This window comes from Petaurus breviceps, unplaced genomic scaffold, assembly GCF_028583685.1.
Source record: "Petaurus breviceps papuanus isolate PSGF00001 unplaced genomic scaffold, PetGlider_PUasm1.0 229, whole genome shotgun sequence".
In the NCBI taxonomy this organism is placed as follows: domain Eukaryota; kingdom Metazoa; phylum Chordata; class Mammalia; order Diprotodontia; family Petauridae; genus Petaurus; species Petaurus breviceps.
In genome coordinates, this window is record NW_027185903.1 from 22,781,457 (window position 1) to 22,794,043 (window position 12,587).

The 12,587-nt window shown below is 37.2% G+C and overlaps 1 protein-coding gene and 1 non-coding gene across 3 annotated transcripts in view; one reads left to right on the plus strand and one right to left on the minus strand.

Annotated features, from left to right (window-relative positions):
- Positions 1-12,587, minus strand: part of DEPDC1B (DEP domain containing 1B) — a 123,581-nt gene that overhangs the window by 90,859 nt on the left and 20,135 nt on the right. For both annotated transcript variants that reach the window (XM_069096367.1, XM_069096368.1), the window contains exon 2: positions 10,936-11,201. In XM_069096367.1, coding sequence (XP_068952468.1) covers positions 10,936-11,201 — 266 coding nt within the window. The remainder of the gene's footprint in view (positions 1-10,935; positions 11,202-12,587) is intronic.
- On the plus strand, positions 2,053-2,158 carry LOC138167595 (U6 spliceosomal RNA). The gene has a single exon (XR_011169924.1). It is a non-coding gene; the product is annotated as a U6 spliceosomal RNA (small nuclear RNA).

Below are 12,587 nucleotides of genomic sequence, written 5' to 3' on the forward strand. Positions count from 1 at the left end.
AGATAGATAGATAGATAGATAGATAGATAGATAGATAGATAGATAGATAGATAGATAGATAGATAGATAGATAGATACTATTACTTTGAAAAAGTGTCCAAGGCTTTACCCAACTTCCTAAAGAGTCCAGGACACAAAAAGGGTTGCTCTAAGCCTATTAATTACTGACAAGGTGCTCACTGACACTGATAGGAGAGACATCACTCTATCCCTTGGAAGAGTAAGAATTCCCCACACACAGATGAAATCATATCCACAAAAAACTATATAATTTATAAGAATATCTGGGAATCCACATACCAAAATGCACACATAAATTAAGAACATGACTATAAAATACTACTTACAGAAAATTCAAATAATTGAAGGGATATTGATTGTCCATGGATGGGCCTACTCATAGAATAAGGATGACTACCAAAGGATTCCAATCTATAACTAAGGGGAAAAAACCCCACAAAACTTATCTGCAGGATTAATGTCAAGAATTTCACTAATTTTTAAAAGCAGCAAGAAAAGTACCAGATTTCAAACTGTACCACAACGTGGTAATCAAAATTATGTGGTACTGGTAAAAAAATTCTCAAGGTTAATCAGTGGAGTAGATTAAGTGAATCGCTGAGAAGTAATCAATAGTACTGTTTGATAAATGAAAAGATATCAAGTATTTATTATTGTTGTTCACTCAAGTTCAACTCTTCACGACCCCATTTTGGGATTTTCTTGGAAAAGATACTGGAATTGTTTGCCATTTCCTTCTCCAGTTCATTTGACAAATGAGGAACTGAGGTAAACAAGGTTAAGTGATTTTCCCAAGGTCACACAGCTAGTAATTGTCTGAGGCCAGATTTGAACTCAGGAAGATTCATATTCCTAACTCCAGGCCCAGTGCCAACTGTACCACCTAGTTGCTCAAGTACTAGGGATATATTCTTAGATTAACTATTAGATTAAAACCTGCTGGGAAACTAGAAAGCAATCCAACATATCATAAGCAACATAACACAATAAAATCTGTAAAGATACATGATCTCCATGTAAGGAGAAAACTCAGCTCAAACATTTCTTCATCTCTTCCCATACCCCTCACTTCTGGATGTGTGCCTCCCTTTGCATTCGGTCTTCCCTCACTAGACCGTAAGCTTCTAAAGAACAGAGACTTTTTCCCATTCCACCCTAATCCCAATTTGTTGAATCCCCAGCACACAGTAGGTACTTAATTAGTGTTTATTGACTAAAAAATTACCTAGATATGAAAGATCACATCATAAACAAATCAGAGGAAGAAAGTAGATACATTTCACAATTATAAATACAAAGAAAGTTCTTGACCGAGGGAATAGAAAGCATCACAAGAGATTAAATGTACATTTTGACTGCAAAGAATTGAAAAGATTTTGTACAAACTAAAGCAAATATTATAATTAAAACAGAAAGTTAACTTGGGGGGAAAATCTTTGCAGCAAATTTCTACAATAAAGGTCTGACATCCAAAATAACCAGGAAATTGGTACAAATTTGTAACAAATGCCATTCCCTAATAGCCAAATGGTTGAAGGATGTGAACTGGTGGTTTTCAAAAGAAATGTAAGCTCTCAACAACCACATGAAAAAATGCTCCAAATCGTAATAAAAGAGAAATGAAAATTTATAATAACTGAGCTTCCATCTCACACTCGTGAGTCTGGCAAAAAAGACAAAAAAGGAAAGTGACTGTTGTTGCATGGGAGGGGCCATGGGAGGACAAGTATACTGTTAACACTGTTGGTGGGGTTGTAAAATGATCCAACCCCTCAGAAAAACAATCTGGAGCACCCCCCTAAAGTCCTAAGCTGTGCATTCCCTTTCACCCAGTGTTGGTGTACCCCCACAGATTGCAAAGAAATCAAAGACAGAAGGAAAGGACCCACATATACAAAAATATTTATAGCAGCATATTTTGTTGTATTAAATGACTTCAGGCAAAGTAGGCACCCATCACTTAAGACATGGCAGAGCAAAATAAGATATTTTGTCATGCAACATTATTTGCTCATAAAAAAAGACAAAAGGGTGCTCCTTCGGCAACACATACACTAAAATTGGAACGACACAGTGAAGATTAGCATGGCCCCTGCACAAGGATGGCACACAAATTCATGAAGCATTCCATATTTTTCTGTTATAGAAAAGATTTGTTATTCAATATTCATGGTACCTACCACCCAGTAAATGCTTGTCAACTGATTATTTAAAAAAAGAGAGAGAAAGAGAAGATAAAAAGGATAGAGTCAGAGAAACCTGAAAGACCTGAATTTACAAATACTGAATGAATAGGGTTTAATCAGGAGAACAATTTATACAATAGCTACAATAATAGAAAGGAAAACAATCTATAAATACTTAACAATGCTTATTAAGGCAATAATCAATCAAGATTCCACAAGAATCCAGATGGATCATGCTTCCCACCTCTTGGCAAAGAGGTGATGGACTAACTACCTGGGGTGTTCAGTCAAAGGAAAGCACTTGAGGACCTAGAGGGCCACATGTCACCTCTAGGCCACAGGTAGCCCACCCCAGGACTACACTTACTGAAAGAGACAGAGATTTTTGGACTAGACCAAGGTGCAGTCAATATCAATCGATGTGGCAAACATCATTACTGTCTTATTTTAAGAAACTGTCACAGCCACCCCAATCTTCAGCAACTACCAGTGATCAGTGAGCAGCCATCAACATCAAGAGCCAAATCCTCTACCCACAAAAAGATTACAACTCACTGAAGGCTCAGATGATGGTTAGCATTTTTAGCAATAAAGTATTTTTAATTAAAGTATGTACATTTTTTTTAGACATAATGCTATTGCCAACTTAACAGACCACAGCAGAGGGTAAACATAGCTTTTATATGCACTAGGAAACCAAAAAATTTGTGTGCCTGATTTTACTGCAAGATTTGTTTTATTTCAGTGGTCTGGAACCAAACCTGCAATATTTCTGAGGTATGTCTATACCTTGTTAAAACATTAGGAAAGGGGGAGCTAGGTGGTGCAGTGAGTAGAGTATCCTCCCTGAAGTCAGGAGGACCTGAGTTCAAATCTTACCTCAGACACTGACATTTAACTAGCTGTGAGACCTTGGGCAAATACTTAACTCCAATTGCCTTGCCTTCCCCCCTCAAAAAAAAAAAATTACGCAAGCTAAATTCAGAGAGGTTCATCATCAAATTAACTTATAAGCATTTTGTCCACAACAACTTTCTCAAAGATCATCTAATAAGTCATAAAAGGATTGCCATATGAATCAGTGGAGGGACCTCTGATACATAATAAAACTACAAATGGAGAAAGAGGGAAGGGAATGAAATAAGTTTTTATATAGTACCTACAATGTGGCAGGCACTGTGCTAAGCACTTTACAAATATTTTCTCATTTGATACTCAACAACCCAGGGAGATAGGATGCTATTATCTCCATTGTACAGTTGAGGAAACTTTGAGACAAGAGACTTCCCCAAGGTCACATAGCTTGTAAGGGGTCTGAACCCAGATTGAAACTCAGATCTTCCTCACCCCAGGCCCAGCACTCTATACACTGGGCTACACAGATGCCTTAAGAGAAAAAGGAAAGGAAGGGAAGAAGAAGAGAATAACTATTTTAATGGATTCCTAGGAAGTTCACTTGCATTCAGCTAATGTCAGACTAATGCGACCATCAGAGTTTGGAATATTCTTAAGTGATTCATTCACAAATTACTCTAGAATTCACTCACATATGAATTTCCTCCACTCAAACCACATCTTTAGACCCGTTCCCTTCAGAAATCCTTGTCTGATTAAATTTTATCTAGTCCTTGATTCCGAGGCATAGTCTTAGACCTGCCCTTTTATATTCCTATATTTTTTTCTTGCTCACAACTTTATTATATAAGCTTAATCCTCCAGGATAAGGACTAGTTATTTACCATGGACTTTTACAAGACTTAAAAAAAAATTCCCTAAAAAATTTTACCACTCACTTAAAGTTGTCCACTCACAAAAAGCAAATTAAAGGGGAGGCTAGGTGGCACAGTGAATAGAGCACTAGCCCTGGAGTCAGGAGGACCTAAGTTCAAATCCAGCCTCAGACACTTGACACACTTAGTAGCCATGTGACCTTGGGCAAGTCACTTAACCCCAATCGCCCTCCAAAAGAAAGTAAAAAAAAATATTAAAAAAAAAAGAAGCAAATTGAACCAAAGATTAGTAGTCTCCATTACCTTATGATAATTACAGTGTCCCAAAAGTCTTAGTGCTATTTTAAGATTTAATAACTTCAGAAGTATAAATGCTATAAACCTACAAAAAATAACTTGAAAGTTTAATTATTTAAATTTCTTTAGAATTTTTTTGGTTTTATGGATTTTGAGGAATTCATTGAATAATAATAACACATTTGAATAATACATCTGAATAATGCACTACATGTGCAAAGGTTTCTGGATGACATTTTATCAGACTGTTGAATGGGTAGAGGTGGACCACTTGCTTGGCCTCCTAAGCATTCATAATCAATAATATTATTCAGGACAGTCAATGTGAGTAAAACTCTATACTGGGAAGAGAGGAAAAGCAAAAATGGTGGGCTGAAACTGATGATGCTGTCCTTCCAAGTCTTGACAGTTGAATAGAGGTATGAGGGACAAACCCACATGAACAAATGCAAGTGAAATCTAACATTGCACAACTGGAGGAAGTCGCTTTAAATCTCCATGAGACTTTTTTCTTGCAGGGCGCACATCAAAATTGTCAGGTATGCATCAGAACCTTATTCCTTGGTTGAAATTAAAGCTAGACTTACAAATGCAATCCTTTCAGTCACTGAACAGCAGCTGATGAAAGACTTTACAAAGTTTACAAAGTTTGAAAATCAACTAGATATAGCACAAAGTGGTGGTTATGCTGAATTTTAATAAGAAACATATCAATATTGCAATGATTTTAATAATTAAGCTTTCAAATTTTGACATTTTTGTAAGTTTATATCATTTATATTTCTGATGTTGTTGCTTTGTTGTTCAGTCATTTTCAATCATAGCTAACTCTTTGTGACCCCATTTGAGGTTTTCTTGGCAAATATACTAGAGTGATTTACCATTTCCTCCTCCAACTCATTTTACAGATGAGGAAAATGAGGCCAGCAGGGTTAAGTGACTTGCCCAGGGTCACACAGCTAGTAAGTGTCTGAAGCCAGATTTGAACTCAGAAAGATGAGTCTTCCTGATTCAAGGCTGGTACTCTATCCTTTGTGCCACCTGACTAATCATTCTCCTACATGTCCTTCCAAGTCCAGGTGAAGTGACAGGTTTTCTCTGCCCACGACAACATGTCTCCAATAGCAAGAAATGAAGAAGTTGGTATGAAATTGCCCATATTCTTCACTATCTATTTTCTCCTGCCAGTAATATTTAACACTCACAGCTCTTCTCTAAACACACTCACCTCTCTTTTCTTCATTCTTCTAAAGCTTAGTCTTTTTTCCCTTTAAATCTATATATAGTATGTTCCAAAAGTTTAAGTGAAGTTTCAAGCTACTAAACCAGAAAAGCGCACTAAGACTTTTTTGGATGCCCTGTATGTCCTTTCACCTGCTTCCCAATCTCATTACTCTACAAACAACCAAGAATGCCAGGAGAAAGTGAAGAGGATTGAGGGAAAAAAAGACTCCATTTTCCCTGACTTATTTAGCACCTGCTAATGTTCATACTATAAAAGTGACCACATAATTTGTCTAATTTGCATCAAGACAGGAGACTATGAGAACAGGGCAAGGGCAGATTTGCATTGTCAGGGCTAAATAGGAACAAATGAAATATTGGCAAAATTCCTGGATATGGGCCCTGTATTTTTCACAAAGGGCAAATTAACCACCAGCTGAGATCAGAGCTCTGCATTGCTCAAAGGGGCTTAATACAACCCTCCTGAGCTAGTCTATCTGTTTTTTCAGATTCTATCAAAGATGTACAATAAGCAAAAAAAAAAGTTGGAGTGTTTGTTTTCTCTTTGTGCAGAAAAAAAACAGTACATTTCGAGAATGCTACAGAGGGGAAGAATAAAAGGTCAAGAATCTCAAGGGAAATCATGAGAAAGGATGGGGATAAAGGGGGGGAGAGGGAGGGCAACAGTACCAAATCTCAAACTGTACTACAAAGCAGTCATCATCAAAACCATTGGATTCTGGCTTAAAAAACAGAAAATTTGATCAATGGAAGGGATTAGGTAAACAAAACCCAGGAATGATTGAACATAGTAGCATTGTATTCAGTAAATCCAAGGATATGAACTACAATGCGAAGGAATCTTCCCTGTTTAATAAAACCCTCCGAGAAAACTGGAAAGCAACAGAAAAGAAATTAAATTTATACTAATATATTAATAATATTTTACACTAAATACCCCAACACATGTGGTATATAGTGTATAGGATATAGGATGCAAGACCTTAATATAAAAAGTCATATCTTTTTTTAAAAATGTGAAGAGAGATAAGTATATAACTATGAGAAGAATTCTTACCTTAACAAGGAACAAAGGGCATCATAAAAGACAAGGTGACCAGTTTCAGTTAGATAAAACTAAAGAGCTTTTGCACAAGAAAACAAATACAATTAGAAGGGAAACAATTGGGGGGAAATCCTCATGGCAAAATTCTCTAATAAAGGTCTAATATCCAAGATATTTAAAAAGTTGCTCTAAATATATAAGAATATTTAACCTATTCCCCAACAGATTAGTCAAAGGATAAGAAGAGTTAGTTCTTAACATCAGAAATACAGATTATTAACAACCACATGAAAAAAAATGTTCCAAATGACTAATAATTCCAGAAATGAAAATGAAAACAACTCTGAAGACAAAGCAAAAGAACCCACAAGCAGTTAAAAATGTTTAACAATAGTATATAGATAGATATTATATATATATATGTACACACACACAAAACACATTTAAGTTTAGTTTATAAGCATTTCCTTCATCACTTTCTTAAGTGTAGACCATCAACAGAATAATAAATCAAGTTCTAATATGCAGCATTTGCAGATTTCTGATGTGTAAATGCTCACAATGAAAATTTAACAACAAGGTCTTGTCAACCCACACAAACTGGCCCCAGCATACCACTACATGGTATTTATAACAGCATTTTTTTTAATAACAAAGACCTGGAAACAAAATATGTGCCAATCAATTGGGGAATAGCTAACCAAATCATTGTATATGAATGTGAGTTAGTATGGTATTGGGAAAGAGTGCTAGATCTGAAGTCAGACATTCTGAATTTGAATCCCAACTTTTCCATCCACTACTGCGCAACCATGGTTAAATAACAATGTTGTTTGGACCTCAGTTTTCTCATATTTAAATAAGGGGATTGTACTATATGAATGACCTCTAAGATCCCTTCCGTGAATGAGATATATATTTTCAGACATAGCCAATATGTTGATTTCTTTTGCTGAACTACACTATTACAAGGCAGAACTACTAAGGCGGGGAGGGGGGATGATAGATAAGCAAAAAACTTTTTTAAAAAGTGAAGGGTACAAAGAGCAGTTTCAAATCTTACCTATTATATTAATAAATAAAATTACATTTTAAAAACTACCTAGAGAATGAAGGGTTTGGGGGAGCAGAGCCAAGATAGCAGTGTAAAAGCAGGAAAACTCCCTGCACTCCCCCCGTAACCACATCAAATACCTATAAAAATGGCTCTAAACAAACTTTAGGGCTACAGAACCCACGAAGGGAAAGAGAGAAACAAATCTCCCACTGAAGACAGCCTGGAATGCAGACAGAAAGGGTTCATCATAGTGCACTGGGAGCTAAGCCCAGCCCCGAGTGAGACTGCAGTTTTAGCCATAGGGCGGCCAGACCAGCCAGGGCTAGAGGGACTTCAGGAGAGTTGATCACCAGCAGCTGCGGCAGTTTCCAGAATTATCAACCCATAAATGCCAAAGACAAAGTGAGAGGTCAGTGTAGACTTTGGGAATAGGGAGCCCCTGGAGGGAAAAGTGGCTGAGGCGTAGTGGCCGCTGCTGCATGGCTGCTTCAGAGCTCCTGGCCTGCAGATTGTAAGGGGACCAAGCAACCAGTCTGAGGGGTAATCACTCTTGCTTTAAACTGCTTGGATCTGTATTGCTATCTAGGGTAGAGGTCCTGTGGTGTGTGACCAGGTGCCAGAGAATGTGGAAGGCTTCAGAGAGGGAACCCAACTAATACCTCCGGCAGCTGAGAAAACCCCAGCCATTGGGACGAAGCTCCCCTGTCTGGTAGCAGAGTCCTATTGTGGCAAAAAGCTCAAAAGTCAAGTAATTGAGTGCCAACATGAGCAAACAAGGGAAGCAAAGCAAGCAGAGCAACCCAACTTTACACTCCTATTTTGGGGATGAAAAGAACCTAGAAATCATACTTCAAGAAATTCTCAAGGAAAATTGCCCTGTTTTAGAACCAGAGGGCAAACTAGAGGTTGAAAGAATCCACCAATCACCTCTTGAAAAAGATCCCCAAAAGAAAACTCTTAGGAATATTATAGCCAGGTTCCAGAGTTCCCAGATCAAGGAGAAAATATTACAAGCAGCCAGGAAGAAACAATTGGAATATTGTGGAAACACAATCAGGATAGCACAGGATCTGGCAGTTTCTACATTGAGAGATCGAAGGGCTTGGAATACGATATTCTGGAGGTCAAAGGAGCTGGGATTAAAACCAAGAGTCACCTACCCAGCAAAACTGAGTATCATGTTTCAAGGGAAAATATGGTCATTCAATGAAATAGAGGACTTTCAGCATTCTTGATGAAAAAACCAGAGTTGAAAAGAAAATTTGACATTCAGATACTAGAAGCAAGAGAAGTATGAGAAGGTAAGCAGAGAAAAGAAATCATAAGGAACTTATCAAAGTTGAACTATTCATATTCCTACATGGAAAAATGATAATTTTAACATATGAAACTTTTCTCAGTATAGGAATAGTTGAAGGGAATAGAAATGTGTGTGTGCATATATATATGTATACACACACACATATATAGGAGGGTATGTGGACGTATGAATACATATGTGAGTGTGTGTATATATGTGTACAGGTATATATATACAGAGGACACAGGACCAATTGAATAGGAAGCGTTGATACTTAAAAGGTAAAATTGAGAGGTAAGAGAAGAATATAGTGAGAGGAGATGGGGAGAGACAGGATGGGGTAAACTATCTCATAAAGAAGAGGTAAAGGAAAACTGTTACAATGGAGGGGAAGAACAGGAAGGCAAAAGGGAATGGGTCAACCTTACTCTCACTGAATTTGGCTTAGGAAAGGAATGACATACACATAGGGTATCTCACCCTACAGGAGAGTAGGGGGGAAGGGGATGAGAGGAGGGATGATGGAAGAGAGAGAACGTTGGGGAGGGGGAGGGCAGTTAGAAGCACACACTTTTGAAAAGGGACAGGGTCAAAGTAGAGAATAGAACATTTGGGGGTGGGATAGGATGGAGAGAAACATAGTCAGTCTTTCACAATATATCCACTATGGAAATGTTTTGCGTAGCATGTACAACCTATATTGAATTGCCTATCTTCCCAGTAAGGGTGGGTGATGAGAGAGGAAGGGAAAGAATCTGGAATTCAAATGTTTAAAATCAAATGTTTAAATATATATATAAAATTATTATTTTTTTTACATGCAACTGGGATATAAGATATACAATCACTGGGGTATAGAGATCCATCTTGCCCTACTAGAAAGTCAGATGGGGGAGGATATAGAAGGAATTAGATTGGGGGGGAGGGGGTGTACAGTGGGATTGCTGTTTTGGGGTGGTGGGTAGGGGAAAGAAGGGGAGAAAATTTGTAACTCAAAATCTTGTGGAAATGAATGATGTAAACTAAAAATAAACATTAAATAAAACTACCTAACAGCAGTTCCATTTTTAATAAAATTTTCTTTCTTGTTTTTTGTAAATGCAATGTTTGTGCTTATTGATTATTAAGTTCACATAAAAAAGAAAATGTAATTAAATGTAATATATATGATACAGTGGATAGAACGCTGGGCTTGGAGCCAGGAAGACTTTAGTTCAAAACCAGGCTCAGACACTAACTGTAGGACTCTGGGCAAGTCACTTCCTCAACTTTCTCATCTATACAATAGGGAGCAAAATAGTTCTTACCTCCTAAGGTTGTGAGGATCAAATGAGATAATAATTATAAAGTGTTTAGCACAGTGCCTGACACATAGCAAGAGTTATATAAATGTTAACTACTATAAATTTATGTCTATATATACACATACACACAAATTATGTACATATGCTTAAATTTATATCTATTATATATTCACATAAATATGTTATGTGTGTATATATATTTCTTTAAAACAAACTATACCTAACAGCAGTTCACAGTTTCCAATAAAGTCTTCTTTCTTGCATGCCAAGTTTGTGTTTATTTATGATTAAGTTCACATAAAAGAAGATGTAAATGTTTTTAAGAAAAAGAATGGAATACAACAATACAAGAGGAACCCAGGAAGACTACAGTAGAATTTACATTATAATACATGTAGAATTTACTCCACCCTCAAATAAAGTCATGCTGTCAAAGATGAAAAAAGAGTAGACAAAGAAGGATGGACAGTCTTATTTCAGAAAATGTGAGAGAATGTAAGCTTCTCAAAGCAATTTCATTTTTGTCTTTGTATTCCCAGTGTTTAGTGTAGCTCTTGGCACATAAATAGATAAATGAATATGAATAAATAAATAGATGGTTGAATAGATAGATAGATAGATAGATAGATAGATAGATAGATAGATACAGATAGATGAACAGTTTGTTCCCATAACCATCCCTACAACTGCCTCATCACACACTAGTGGGATGGGAAGGCACAGGATTGTGCTTGAAAGGAGACAAGGTACCTGTAAAGATGTCGGTTGTCCTCAAAATCTTCCTGACCCCACCTTCCCTTGATGTCTTCAATAACATGATTCTTCAGGAATTTTTTTAGCAGCTGTACTGTTTGTTTGCGAGTCACTTCTGGACCAAAGTTCTGGCTATGCCTGAGTAGATCATGTAACCAGTCCACAGCTTCTGAGGCAGTAAAGCAACGTTCATAACTTTTGAAATGACTTCGATGTTTCCGTAATGGCATCTTATCACGAAAAAGCTCAATTGTTTCATTCCACTGTAGAGAAACATGGAAAGAGAAAGACATTAGCAATCTCTGTTATTTTTTCCTAATGCATGCTGTGTTCTTTATATTCTAAATAAAGATAAAAATTTTTCACTTTGAAAGAATTACTTGATGAAATACTACTACCCAGAAAACTAAAAAAGATGGGAATAGTCAACATTTGAGGGGCTGGGCAAAGACAGTCATGGTAGCACATAGTATTTGGAGTCAAAGGTTGTGAGGCAAAATGCTGGTTTTTCCACTCATTACCATTGTGACCTGGAGCTGGTGATGCATTTCTCTGGGACTTAATTTCCTCATCTGTAAAATGGGAGAGCAGGACTAGATGACCTGTCGTTTCCCTTCCAGCTTTAAATTTATGATCCTATTGGGCCGGCTAGGTGGCACAGTGAATAGAGCACCAGCCCTGGAGTCAGGAGAACCTGAGTTCAAATCCGGCCTCAGACACTTAAAACTAGCCATGTGACCTTGGGCAAGTCATTTAACCCCGATTGCCCTACCTTCCCCCTCCAAAAAGCAAGCAAGCAATAAATGAATGAATGAATTATCCTATGAACTACTGGTGGAGATATGAAGTCGTCCAATAATTCTGGAGAGTAGTGTGTAATTATGTTAAGAAAGTGACTAGAAGAGGTAGAGATGATGGAGTAGTGAGCAAAACCACAAAGATCTTGAAAAAAGCACCAGATTGAGAACTGATTTGGAAAATCCAAGAAAAAAAATCAGTACACCATTTTCCAGGCCAGATCAGCATAGGGAAACAGAGAGGTCCATGGACACTGGGGCCAGATGGGGTCTAGACAGGAGAGTGACACAAGGAACATTCAAACATAGTAACTAAAAGAAGTCTGAGGCTTTCGTAGGGCTACTATCTAGTAGAGATACTAGACCTACCCAAGAGAGCCCAACATTATGTTCAACAAAATAATGCATGCCAAAGAACTGGAAACTGAGGGGATACCCACCAACTGGGGAATGACTGAACAAGTTGTGATATATGAATGTAATGGAACACTATTGTTCCATAAGAAAGAGTGAGCAGGTGGACTTTAGAAAAATTTGGAAAGATTTGCATGAATTGATGGTGAGAGAAGGAAGCAGAACCAGGAGAACATTGTACAGAGTAACAGCAACATTATGCGACGATCAACTTTGTTAGACTTAGCTCTTCTGAGGAATGAGATGATCTAAGACAATTCTAAAAGACTCATGATGGCAAAATGCTATCCACATCCAGAGAAAGAACTGTGGAGTCTGAATGTATACTATTTTTCTCTTTTTTGTTTTGTTTTTTTCTTTCTTGTGATTTTTCCCTTTTATTTTGATTCTTCTTTCATAATATGACTGAAAGAAGAATGTGGAAATATGTTTAATATG